The 12,701-nt window shown below is 44.0% G+C and overlaps 1 protein-coding gene across 2 annotated transcripts; it reads right to left on the bottom strand.

Moving 5' to 3' along the window:
* Positions 1 to 305: 305 nt before the first annotated feature.
* Positions 306 to 12,326, bottom strand: bco1l (beta-carotene oxygenase 1, like). 2 transcript variants are annotated; one of them, XM_054734950.2, is made up of 12 exons: positions 12,166 to 12,301; positions 11,089 to 11,273; positions 9,601 to 9,729; positions 9,380 to 9,509; positions 6,552 to 6,699; positions 6,322 to 6,469; positions 5,166 to 5,386; positions 4,646 to 4,912; positions 4,461 to 4,566; positions 4,290 to 4,384; positions 756 to 867; positions 306 to 674 (listed from the first exon to the last, which is right to left on the bottom strand). In XM_054734950.2, the coding sequence occupies exons 4-12, from the start codon at positions 9,415 to 9,417 to the stop codon at positions 520 to 522; spliced, it is 1,290 nt and encodes a 429-aa protein (XP_054590925.2). In that variant the 5' UTR covers positions 9,418 to 9,509; positions 9,601 to 9,729; positions 11,089 to 11,273; positions 12,166 to 12,301; the 3' UTR covers positions 306 to 519. The 2 variants fall into 2 exon arrangements, with proteins under 2 accessions (XP_054590925.2, XP_015813453.3); XM_015957967.3 differs by lacking the exon at positions 11,089 to 11,273 and having other exon boundaries at positions 12,166 to 12,326.
* Positions 12,327 to 12,701: the final 375 nt, after the last annotated feature.

The raw sequence follows: 12,701 nt of genomic DNA, 5'->3' as shown, positions 1-12,701 counted from the left end.
TCTGGTCCTGTCGGCTCCGCAACCCAACCTTCAATAAGCGGACGACGGCATGGCCCGTACTTGTATAGCGCCCTCTTAGCGTTCTACAACCCCCCAAGGCGCTTCACAACACAACCAGTCATCCGCCCATTCACACGCTGGTGGGGATGAGCGGCACATCTGCACAGCTGACAGAGGTGAGGCCTGCCGAACAGGCGCCACCAGTCCCTCCAACCACCACCAGCAGGCAATGTGGTGTTGCCCAAGGACAAAACAGCAGCATTCTATGGTTTAATTTATATTGTAAATTATAGAAACACCTGAAAAAAGTTTCAAATTTCTTTTTTATTCAAAAACTAAAACTCTAAGATTTCTGTTTTGCTTTAAAACAATAAATAGCATTTAGCTGCCGCTGAGCTAAAACTTCTGTTTGCTAACAAGGCAACATTTGTTCTTAAACTCATTGCTAAAAGTGGTAAAACTTCATGAGGGAACATCCTCTGATAGACCAAGCTCAAACTTAAGCTGGAGGCTGGAAGCTCAAACAGCTGCAGGGATAAAAAGTCCATGAAGGTCTATGTGGACCGGAGCAGGAATGGAGGCACGGGCAATCTCCTCAAATGTTCTGGCATTTAGGATGAGCAGGAATGGAGAAACACCGGGATCCGAGCAAATGATGGAGGACAGGATGACACCTTAAACCATAAAGAACCAGATAATAAAGCCAGTCAGAACCAGACAATAATAATCTGTCAGAACCTGTAGGAGAACCTCACCATCATCTTCCTCTTGTGCTCCTGGAGAGGCAACAAACACTGGTTCTGAAGGATAGCAGTTCACTTGGTGCCACTCGACGTGCGTCTTGGTGGTGATGTCCACTTTAGCGATCTGTTGGACAGATTTCTGGAGTCAGTTTGGTTCTGACTGAAACCTGGATCCTGTTCATGTTTCAATCTCATGATTTCTTTTGGAAACAAAACTGAAATGAGATCACAGAAAAGGGTTGTTTTACCCTTTGTTGCTGACGTTTCGACTACTCCTGCAGTTGAAATGTCAGCGAAAAAAGGTAAAGCAACCCTTTTCTGTGTTCAAAAAAGAACCAAGTAATTAGAAGAAACATAGAACCAATGCACAAAAGATGAAATGAGATCAGTTGCTGTAAATAAAACTTTTATCTAATAACAGCAACATTCAGCCTAATCACGAGTAAAATGTTTCCTCAGTTACAATTAAAGCATTACGTCAAAATATGTATTTCAAAATTATTAGTTGAAGCAAAACGTAATCAAACTTAGCAGCTTTACTCATTGGCTGTTGAAGGATTTTTAAAATGTTTAATCACACATGTAATCCTTAAACTTAATTCTAGTCATTCTCATGTTAATCCTTATACCCATTTTGATTGATTCACCTATGATTTGTTAAAGTTAAAGTTAAAGTCCCATTAGTTGTCACACACACAGGTGTGTGTGCGAAATTTGTTCTCCGCATTTGACCCATCCCCTGGGGGAGCGGTGAGCTGCAGACACAGCCGCGCTCGGGAACCATTTGGTGGTTTAACCCCCCAATCCAACCCCGTAATGCTCAGTGTCAAGCAGGAGGCATTGGGTCCCATTTTTTTCAAAGTCTTTGGTATGACCCGACCAGGAGTCGAACCCCTGATCTCCCAGTCTCAGGGCGGACACTCTACCACTAGGCCACTGAGCCGGTGCACCTTAATATTGATTATCACCCATATCTGATGTGTGCATGTTTATATTGGTTGGAGTTTCAGCCAAGTGCACAAGGCGCCACAGGCTGTGTGAAGACCAGACTTGGGGTAATAAAAGTTGAAGCTTCAGGCTGTCCAGAGGCAGAGGTCATGTCAGGAGGACCTGGGTACCAAAAGACCAGAGCCAGATGCAGTCCCAGCGACTCATCTTCAGGGTGAGATAGCCATAGAAATGCTGTTTACCAGGCCGACAGGTTTATGACCTTCCGCTACGTTTGAAGAGGTACCAAGTTCTGACTTAACATCAGGGTAGGATAATAAAATCTATTCATTTAGAAGATCTAGTCAGATTCATCACAGGGAAACCAGGAGGGGACGAATCTCCCCAAGTGTACACGGATAAATAATGAGTGGATTGATTGAAACAAGGTGTGTGGTGGCTTTCTCTTCCTGTTTGATCAGAGTTCAATGAATCGGAAGGTGAACAAATAGTTTGCGGAGTTACAGAAGACCAGAGACGACATCATTGCTGCAGCTGGAGTTCTGATGAGAATTTAAAAGAGAGATCATATCTCTCCTGTCTTAGCTCCCCTACATTGGCTGCCTGCTAAATTCAGAACAGATTTTAAGATCCTTCTTCTCATATATAAAGCTCTTAATAATCAAGCTCCGTCATATATCAGTGACCTGATTGTTTCATGTGTTCCTAACCGAGCACATCACTCTCAGACTGCAGGTTTATTGGTGGTTCCCAGAATATCTAAAAATAGGATGGAAGGCAGATCTTTTAGCTATCAGGCTCCTTTCTTGTGGAACCAACTCCCAGCTTTAGTCCGTGAGGCAGACACCTTCTCTACGTTTAAGACTAGGCTTAAAACATAAATATTTGATAGGGCCTATGGTTAAAATCTGATGTTAGCCTAGATCTGGACAAGTGGGGGAGTCGAGGGAGGTGGAGTGTACAGTCGGTAAAGACGGCTCTCCCTTGCCCTGCCTCCAACATGCCTCCATTAAAAAGGCTAGGTTATCCAGAGTTATCTCTGTAGTTATGCTGCTATAGGCTTAGACTGCTGGAGAATACACTGACCACTTTCCACATTCGACTACTTTCTTCTACAATCTGCTCTTTAACTATATTATTTGGCTTGAACGCTGCTGCTAACCACTTAAACATTCTCCCTCTCCTGATAATAACACTTTACTTTCCTTGACATTGGATGTGCTACTGCTAGTTTACCCGTTTAATTATAGATTCACTATGACAAATACAATAAAGCTTGTCTCTCACCAAATAGAATATTTACTAAGAAATCACAATGTAACCATAGAAACACTACTTGGTACATATATTGTGTATGTGTGTTTGTGTGCGTAAGTGCGTGTGTGTGTGTGTGTGTGTGTGTGTGTGTGTGTGTGTGTGTGTGTGTCTGCTCTGTCTTCTCGATCCCCAGTGAGTCGTGGTGGATGGCTGCTTAAGCCGGGCGTACACTGTGCGACTTTTTCACTCGCAGCGTTCAGCTTCAGCTCAAACTGTACGACTTCCTCGCAGAGCAGATCTCACGAGTCATGTGCTCACACTGCACGACCCAGTTCTCGCATGCGACCTGACTGCTCACACTGTACGTCTAGTAGCAACACGTCGGCCCTAAAAATGTGCTAAAAATAGCAGTTTTTACTCAACACGTCAGACTTTTTTGTCTTGCCTGTTGTCCTTCGGGAGTGCTGCAGGAGGAAACACAGGGATTTATGGGGGTTGGATGAGGAAAACGAAATAAAGAAAGTGAATCTGTGTTTTGTGATCAGTTTAATTTGACATGAACACGACAAACACGCTTTCTTGACAATCTTTGTGAGTAAAAAAAACGTGTAGAAACAAAAACGAACAGCGTGTGTTATTAGGGAAATAGTGAGCGACTGGCGTTGATGTAGGATTGCGCGCGCATGCGCCGTGAGCGGTTCTGATACTTTTTTGGATCGTAGCTGCTCGCAGCTGCTCGCAGCGCCGCTCCAACAGTGCGATACCCTCACGAGGGACGAGCGAAATATTAAACACACCAGAAGTCCCTGCGACCTCACGACTGCTGATCGGCAGCTGGTCACTTGGTGTTAATCGCCTCTCGTAACCCCCTGTACACTACACGACCGCTCGGCGCAATACTCGCCCCGATGTCGTGGCTTCTCGCACGACTGGAAAATCGGCTCAAAAAAGTGAAAAAGTCGCACAGTGTACGCCCGGCTTTATACTGAGTCAGGATCCTCTGAAGGTTTCTTCCTGTTAAAAGGGAGTTTTTCTCTCCACTATTGCTAAAAACTTGCTTAGTATGAGGATTGCTGTAAAGTCACTGACACTAGTCAGTGACTTGATGCAATTGGCTGGGTTCCTTATGTAGGAAACTTTTTTCTGATTGGCTTAATTAAATGACCTGTATTGGAATGTTTACTATGTGAAGTGCCTTGAGAGGATTCTTGTCATGATTTGGCGCTTTATAAATAAACTAGAATTGAATTGGATTGAATCATCTTTTTCAGCATCTTTTTTTTTCTTTTAACACAGTTAATTTTTCCACATTGCTGTAGGAGACCATAGAACAGGTTTTACCTTGTTGGGATGAGGAGACCACTCCAACCTGGAGCCATAGAAGTATCTGTACTTTCTGCTGTTGAAGCTGTAGTTGATGCCCGGCAGCTCCAGACCTGCAGAGGGGTCAGATTCATCAGATCTGGTGTTGGCTGGTCATCAGCTTTTAGTGGAACCAAGTTCATCACAAACCTTCAAATAGAATGTCTGGCTGGCAGTAAACAGATGCATCCTCCTGCATCACTGCCTGAGCCGTCGTGTTCTTTAGAGTTACCAAGTTAGTTCCTCTGGGAGATTCCTGAAACATTCACCAGCAGTGATGATGAAGGAGAAGAAAATCTTCTAGGTTTCATGGTAAAATCTGGGTTTCTCTGTACCTTTTGAACATCAAGCGGTAAAACAAATCTCTGGCAAACTGGCGGTGAGAAGACCTTGTTCTTCTCGATGAAGTTGTTGGTTTCTTGTTTCATGTTGTGGAGATAGAACATGTTATACAGGTTGCTGTCCTTGTAGCTGATTAAATCAAACACCACGTGGCCGTCATCCTCGTAGGCGTTAATGTGGTGGAAAACAACAAGAGCGTCTCCATAGAAACGAGTGGACACTCTCTTTCCTGTCTTTTTGTTGATGACGTGAAACACCGTCTAGGGAAAAAAAAGTGTTAGGATGACCTGTTTTATGGTTGCTTGTGCTGATATTGTAGTTAAAGGCCCCTTGGTAACTTGGTAAGAGACAGTCCTGTCACCATTAACCCACAGAGTGAAGGACCAACGTTCCAAATAAGGAACACCTACATCCTTAGTTCAGTGTTTCTGTGGTATTGAGTGTTTCCTGTTGCTGTTCAAGTGCTAGGAGAAATGCAATTTGTGTGAAACCAACCAACGAGGCTCCACTTACAATGTCGTTCTCATCGAATTTGAGGCAGTTCCCCCAGTTGAGTCCTCTGAAATAGGCAGTTGCGAGTTTGACAATGTCCAGTTTGAAGGGCTGCTCCACAAATACGATGTAGTTCTCGGTCATGCCAAAGCTGTGGTAGTAGCCCGGGAACAGAGTGGACCGGAAAGGGATGGAACAGACCTGCTGTACTTTACTGAGAGCCAACTTTGGGTTTTCTTTATCTGAAACAAACAGATTGGAGATGGGGTTGGCAATGGGTTTCGGGAGCGTTGTCTTGCTATAAGTAGCCCAGTGAACTAGACCAAATTCTTGCTTTGCAAAGTTTGGTCTAGAGTGGAACAAGATGGCGACAGCTAATTTAAAATGGCTTTTACATCAATTTTGGACTATTTGGACTTGGGCTTTATTAGAATCAGGAGCAGATAGATGTATTTAAGTTCTTTTTTTTAGATAAAAGTATGTATTTTCCCCTTCTTCAACAGCGGACCGGAAAGGGATGGAACAGACCTGCTGTACTTTCCGGAGAGCCAACTTTCTACATCCGTTGCGGTGAGTACGTCACATTGTTTACTGTCCAGTAGCATGCGGAGATCGTTTGAAAGACAATGGTAGAAACCGCCCCACGATCGAGAGCTGTCAATGGAGTGTTGCCAGACTGAATAATACATTTATTTAGTCTGACTTGCCAGGCTATGCTCTTCACATGGGAACCATCAAATAAATTTTTTTTCCCCAAATAAAGGCATAAATGTAGCAGGGCGGCCAAATCTCACACATAGAGTGTGAAACACACACATCTGACTTTTCTCACACACTCTCACATCACACTTCCAATTACTTTCATTGAAAAAGCAGCAGACCACCTGAGCCTGACCCTTTGACCTCAGTCAGTGGTGCTGACCTGGATTATGACTTGTGTTAACCCAGTTATACGTTTACCTACCAGTGGTCCATCATGACTAATTAGTGTTTGGAGCTCACACAGCATTCTAATTTGTTTTTGGAACAGGGTTGTAAATACTAGAAGAAGTGCTGTAGACGGTGGATTTTTATCTAACACCTAAACACGATCTGATGTCAAACACTTTTACAGTGTTTTGATAGCAGCCTTGGATAAATCTGTAAACGGTATCTCATTAGTATTAAAGCATCGAACCTGTGGTGCTCGCTGGGACTTTAAAGATGATGTACTTTGGCCCACTGAGGCCCATGATGGCGGTGCCCATGTTGTAGGTGTTGCCCTCTTGGTCGTAGTGAGGGTGAGCAGTTGCCAGGTTCAAGGCTATGTGGTTCCTGTAGTTCACCTGGAATTGAGCAGAAATGTGTGAAGTGAGAATAAACGCCTAGCTGTGGAGTTTTTAATAACTCGGTGGTACACAAACACACCCTGCCAACAGTCTCCAAGGTTTCTGGGTCTATCTTGTTGATGTAGTTGATCTCAGATGAGGCGTAGTAGTCCTCACCGTAGCGGATTATGTTGATCAAGTTGTTGTCTGTGAAGTCGGGGATGATGTTACGGAAGTGTGACATTGCCCTGTGAGAAGGGTTTAGAACGTATTTGTAATAATTCATTTAATCTTTTGTCACGAGTGAGTATGTTGACCCGTAGAACCACCTCAGCTGGCTCCTTTTGATGAGGAGGAGCAGCAGCTTCACTCGGAGGTCGCCCAGATGGAGCTCCTCAGAATCAGAAATCAGAAAAAGCTGTAGGAGCCAAAAGTAGTGTTCCGTGTACGTGCAATTTGACATCCTGTTGTTCAGTCCAGCTTATGTAACTTCCAGTAAGGTTTAACTTCTAGGACCATATTGGGAGGTGAAAAACAGCACCCCATCCTCTTCTGAAATCAAAGGAATGTGGGAGCAGCGCCAGGAACACGAGTATAACTGATGCTGCGTGTTGAGGGCAGGAGGGGCTTTGCAGAAGGTTCCAGCCGAGGCTATCTTAGTTCCGGGCTGGATGCTGTCCCCATGAGTTGCTGGTGATGTATTGCTGAATTGTACAAATAAATGCCCCACGCTGTGTTTGGACAAAGCTGTCTGTCTCTTGTGTTTTGATAAGGCAAAAGAACCACAAAGCTTTATTGCCAGCGCTCCAGCAAACCAGAGCATAGGAACTTGACTCCGCAGCACAGCCTGACCAAGGTTACACACACACATGTAGACAGAACAGACACAGGCAGACCACGAGAGCAGCCATAATGGCATTCATTTCAGTTAGATGAAAAGGGGATCACATGAGGATAAATTGGGGAGGGAAAAAAAGGCATACCAGAGTTACTCCCAGCAGGGCGTAGCTTTACTGTGCAAAAAAACGCCTCAAGCATATAAGCACGAACATCAACAGTTCACAACATGAGACACTGAGAGGAAGGCGGGGGGGCTGGGGGGGGTGGTGGTGGTGGGGGGGCTGGGATCCTGTTTCCCCAGCAAGAGCAGCCCTGTATGGCACTCATCCACTGTAGCCACAGGTGGGAGGGAGATCGTGGGAGGAGCGCAGGGCACATTTACACCTGCAGGTTGGTGACCTCGCCAGGCTGAAGTCCACCAATCCGAAGGTGGGGGGGGGGGGGGGGGGGGGGGTAGGTCGGGTTTTCACGGCATCTGTCTGCATTCCTTCCTTCGTGGGGGTTTTGTTGTTGGCATTCACAAGGCTGCCATGGCGTCAGATTTGGATAACAAGACTTTGTTTGGGTAAGGCAGAGATAATTTTCCTCTCTGCCATCAAGTCTGTAACTGATCATTCAAGTCCTCCAGTGAAGCCAATTCAGGTTTTAAACATCTCCACACCGTCCGGTGACCCTCTCCGAGATGACATCCATTTTGCGCACTAATACCGGTAAGGCAGCTAGAACACTGTCCAGCTTACGATTCACCTCGAGTAACGTCCCAGTCTGTGAGGTCTCCACACGAACGGTGCTTTCCGTGGGTGCGGGACGCCCTCCAATCGCTCCTGTCTTCCCAAATTTCCAGAAAACCAGATATCCTCCCACTCCAATCAGGAGAAATCCAGTGATCATTAGGCCGAATATCCACACATCTTCAACGTCCTCAATGGACAACTGGGAGAGGCATACGATCCTCCATTCTTTCCAGGAATCTAGCATATACCCCACCGGGCCCCCTGCTCCGTTCTCATCGTTGAAAAAATCTTAACAATCGCGTTGAATGACCAATTAATTAAATCCATATCGGAAAAAATAGTGATTTTCAGGAGAAGTGCAGAGAAGCGCTCTGTGGGCAGACAGGACAAAGAGCCTTGGGAAAAAAAAGATAAGGGAGAAAAAGGGAAGCGTCTGTACTCTGCGAGTGCCAGAAGAAAATGGCCTCCTCACCTTATCTTTAAAGCAGAACCCATCCACCCTAGGGAGGACGTTTATTCTAGTCCTGATCCAAATGTTACAATAGTTGAGGGTATAGATAGCAGAGGTGTGACCAAGTCACTGCTTTGCAAGTCACAAGTAAGTCACAAGTCTTTCCAGTCAAGTCTCGAGTCAAGTCCAAGTCAAAGACAACCAAGTCCAAGTCAAGTCCAAAGTCAGTTATGTGGAAGTACAAGTCAAGTTCAAGTCTTTAACTTTGAATTTTCAAGTCAAATTCAAGTCATTTGTCAAACTTCAATTTAATGATGATGATAAATAAATTCCAGAAATAAAGCTTCATTGATTTGCTCAAACAAGCAGAAAGTGCAACTGAAACTGTTCATAAACAAAGTGCTGCTAAATTTAGCAGTAAATCAAACCAAGAACGAAGAATCATTCACGATTTTTGTTCATGTCGTGCCACTTTAGTGCTAAAATATCATATGTGCTCAAGTCATCATCAAGTCAACAGATGCAAGTCGATTCAAGTCGCAAGTCATTGGCATTCAAGTCCAGTCTTTATAGAGTTTATCAAGTCAAGTCAGAAGTCATCAAAATAATGACTCGAGCCTGACTTGAGTCCAAGCCATGTGACTCGAGTCCACACCTCTGATAGACAGACAGCCTCATTACTTCAGATGAAGCTCTAGTCTCTTGAGCCATCTCTTCTTCATCCTACCATCACTGAGTCAGGAACAAGACACCAAGATAGTAGAAGCTCTTCTTTGGAGGCAAACCCACTCCCAGCTAAAAACATGAATACTTTCATCAAAACAAACCTAACTAAAGTCTGTAGAAAGACTCACTAAGACCAAGTTGTTGACCCCGTTCCTGTATGTTGTCCATGTGCTGTACCTGGAGAAGATGTTTTTGCAGGGATCAGGATAAACCATGGTCCCAAACTCGGAGACGACGATCCTGTCTGCCTCGATGTTTCTCCTGTAGGTGTCACTCTTCAGAAATTTGCTTCTGTAGGTCACCTCTCCTACACACATCACATTTATTTATTGTCACTTGCTGTTTATATTGACTGTGATGGTCCTGCTACATTCCAACAGGGTTTATTAAACTCTGACCATTACTGAAGGTGAAGCTGTGGATCAGCGACAAGCCGTCAAACCAGTGATTGTACTCAGAGTTACCGATGGAGAAAAGGCCCGGTCCGTTCCTCAGCAGCGTGCCCTGCAGCCAGGTGGGGACAGACCCTGGAGGTCAAAGGTAACAATGGTCTTTTTACATTCGAGATCCAGCTTGATGTTCATTCATGTTACAAGAAGGATAAATGTAAAACTCGTCTGTTCTGGTTTAAATGTGTTTTGTAAATGTTTTTTTAAACAGGTGAGTTGCTCATCATATCTGAGATGCTCTATGTGCTGTAAATGTTTGAAGAAGAAAGAAAAACTCATGAATTCTTGACTAAAAATGGTAAATGTCAATAAAATCGACTTCATTCCATCTGAAACAAAGATTTCGTACAAAGATGCTTTTATACATTTTTACAAGGTGATAAAAAAAATTTCTGCTCAAAACAAAACATTTTTTATTTCTGACATGCATTCAAAAAGCAAAATCTTTTATTTCTATGAAGTTAATATTTATGAAACCATTTAGAAGCAGTTAGAAATCACGATATTTGCAGCAGCCTGTCTGTTTTTTGGTCTCATTCTCAGAATTTACCGGCATAATGTCCGACAGTAAAAACGGTCCCCCGGAAACATATATGACTTTAATCTTATTATATGGTTGACTTTGAGGAATATAACTAAAAATCATCTCTGCTTTCTTAATCATAGAACTTCAAAATCTCTCAAAAATGTGTTTAACGTTCAGATTAGAAAACCTGATCTAATCAGCATCATTACTTATTCATTTTAGTTTTAAAAATATGCAACAGATGAATAAAAGCAGTTAAAACACTATAAATGTGTTTCATTTGCTTGAAAATAAACAAAATAAAAGTTTTATATGTTTGGTTTTTTGTAAGAAAATGAGAAATTACAGAACAGTTGTAAATACTAAAATAAATAAAATAGAATAAAAGCCTTCTCCGGGTCAGGGATGAGGTCCTGCCCCAAGTGGAGGAGTTTAAGTATCTCCAGGTCTTGTTCACGAGTGAGAGAAAGCTGGAGCGTGAGATCGATAGGCGGATTGGTGCTGCATCTGCAGTGATGCGGGCGTTGTACCGGTCTGTCGTGGTGAAGAGAGAGGTGAGTCAGAAGGAGAAGCTCTCGATTTACCGGTCGATCTACGTTCCTACCCTCACCTATGGTCATGAGCGAAAAGTGACCGAAAGAACGAGATCGCGGATACAAGCGGCCAAAATGAGTTTTCTCCGCAGAGTGGCTGGGCTCTCCCTTAGAGATAGGGTGAGAAGCTCGGTCATTCGGGAGGGGCTCGGAGTAGACCTGCTGCTCCTCCACATCGAGAGGAGCCAGTTGAGGATGCTCGGGCATCTGGTCAGGATGCCTCCTGAATGCCTCCCTCGTGAGATTTTCCAGGCTCGTCCAACCGGGAGGAGACCTAAAGGTAGACCCAGGGCACGGTGGAGGGACTATGTCTCTCACCTGGCCAGGGAACGCCTTGGGATTCCCCTGGAGGAGCTGTCCCAAGTGGCTGGGGAGAGGGAAGTCTGAGCCTCTTGACTTAGGCTACTGCCCCCGTGACCCGACTCAGGATAAGCAGATGAAGATGGATGATGGATGGATGGATGGATAGAATAAAATCCCCTCTACAGCTGGAGCAGCTGTTTCTGCTTAGTAGAAAAACATAATTAAATAATTTAATGCAGTAAAGTCCCATAGTCTTCATCACACACACTGGTGAAATTACATGTCCACATTTGACCCATCCCCATGGGGAGAGCTGAAGTGTTTGGTGGTTTAAACCCCTAATCCAACCCCTAAAAGGTTGGGTCCCATTTTCAAAGTCTTTGGTATGACCTAACTGGGATTTAAAGTCCGATCTCCCAGTCCCAGGGTGGACACTCTGCCACTGACCACTGAGGCTATAGAGACAGATAAACATCCATCCATCCATCCATCCATTGTCTGAACCCGCTTGTCCACGTAGGGTCGGGGGGGGGGGGGGGGGGGGGGGGGGGTTCTGGTGCCTATCTCCAGCGGTCAATGGGCAATCGGGCGGGGTACACCCTGGACAGAGAGCCAGTCCACCATAGGGCAACACAGAGACACACAGGACAAACAATCACACTCACTCACACCTAAGGACAATTTAGACAGACCAGTTAACCTAACAGTCATGTTTTTGGACTGTGGGAGGAAGCCGGGGTACCCGGAGAGAACCCACGCATGCACAGGGAGAACATGCAAACTCCATGCAGAAAGACCCCAGGCTGGGAATCAAACCCAGGACCTTCTTGCTGCAAGGCAACAGCTCTAACCAAAGTGCCACTGCACAGCCCCAGATAAACATTAGGTACTAACAGAAACAATCTGTTTATAATGAAGATTTTAGAAAACCAACAAATATAAAAGTATGTTTCAACTTTCTGGGACAAAAATACATTTAGTTTGTTTCTGATTCCAGTTTTAAACTGTTGTTTTAATGCTGAGTTTACATAAAACCGTTTTAGAAGTCAGTGACAAACATGTTTCATCAAATTATTGAATGCAATATTTTACCTCTGACTTGAGCTTTCACCGGTTCTGGAGTTTCGGACCCGTTCTTTGAAATGATTGACTGCATGTTTTATCTCGTCTTCTGCAGAATAAACAAGCAGCTCTCCGAGACGCTTTATTTCTTTTAGCCTCGGACTATGTGAAGTGCTTCAGGCGCTGGTGTTATATAACCCTGCTGCTAGGAACTTTGGTCCGAATTTCACATTAAAAGTCTGTTTCATGTGGTCCTCAGATTAGCAGACTAACCTCATAAAATCATGAGTTAAAAAAAAGGGATTCATAAACCACAGCAGACTTTTGAAGTAATATGTGTTTTAATAACTTAATTGGATTGTTTTAGTTTAAAGAGAAACTTGTTTTGATCGGTGAATCTTTGAACGATTGCACATTAATGGTTTATTTGTGTTATCTCTTATCTAAATGAGAAAGCAGAAACTCCCTGCTGTAAAACACATATCACTGAACCCATATTATGTTTTATTGACTTGCATAATTAGATATATCCTTATACTCATTATGTAAATCCAGTTTATGATGAT

This window comes from Nothobranchius furzeri, chromosome 3 (genome assembly GCF_043380555.1).
Source record: "Nothobranchius furzeri strain GRZ-AD chromosome 3, NfurGRZ-RIMD1, whole genome shotgun sequence".
Lineage (NCBI taxonomy): Eukaryota > Metazoa > Chordata > Actinopteri > Cyprinodontiformes > Nothobranchiidae > Nothobranchius > Nothobranchius furzeri.
This window is presented reverse-complemented; position numbering and strand designations above follow the sequence as displayed.

Coding starts and splice junctions, on each gene's coding strand:
- bco1l (XM_015957967.3), bottom strand. CDS start 12,229: ATGCAGTCAATCATTTCAAAGAACGGGTCCGAAACTCCAGAACCGGTG. Junction 9,730..12,165: donor GGTGAAAGCTCAAGTCAGAG/GTAAAATATTGC, acceptor TTTGACCTCCAG/GGTCTGTCCCCACCTGGCTG. Junction 868..4,289: donor GGTCTCCTCATCCCAACAAG/GTAAAACCTGTT, acceptor TCTGTCCAACAG/ATCGCTAAAGTGGACATCAC.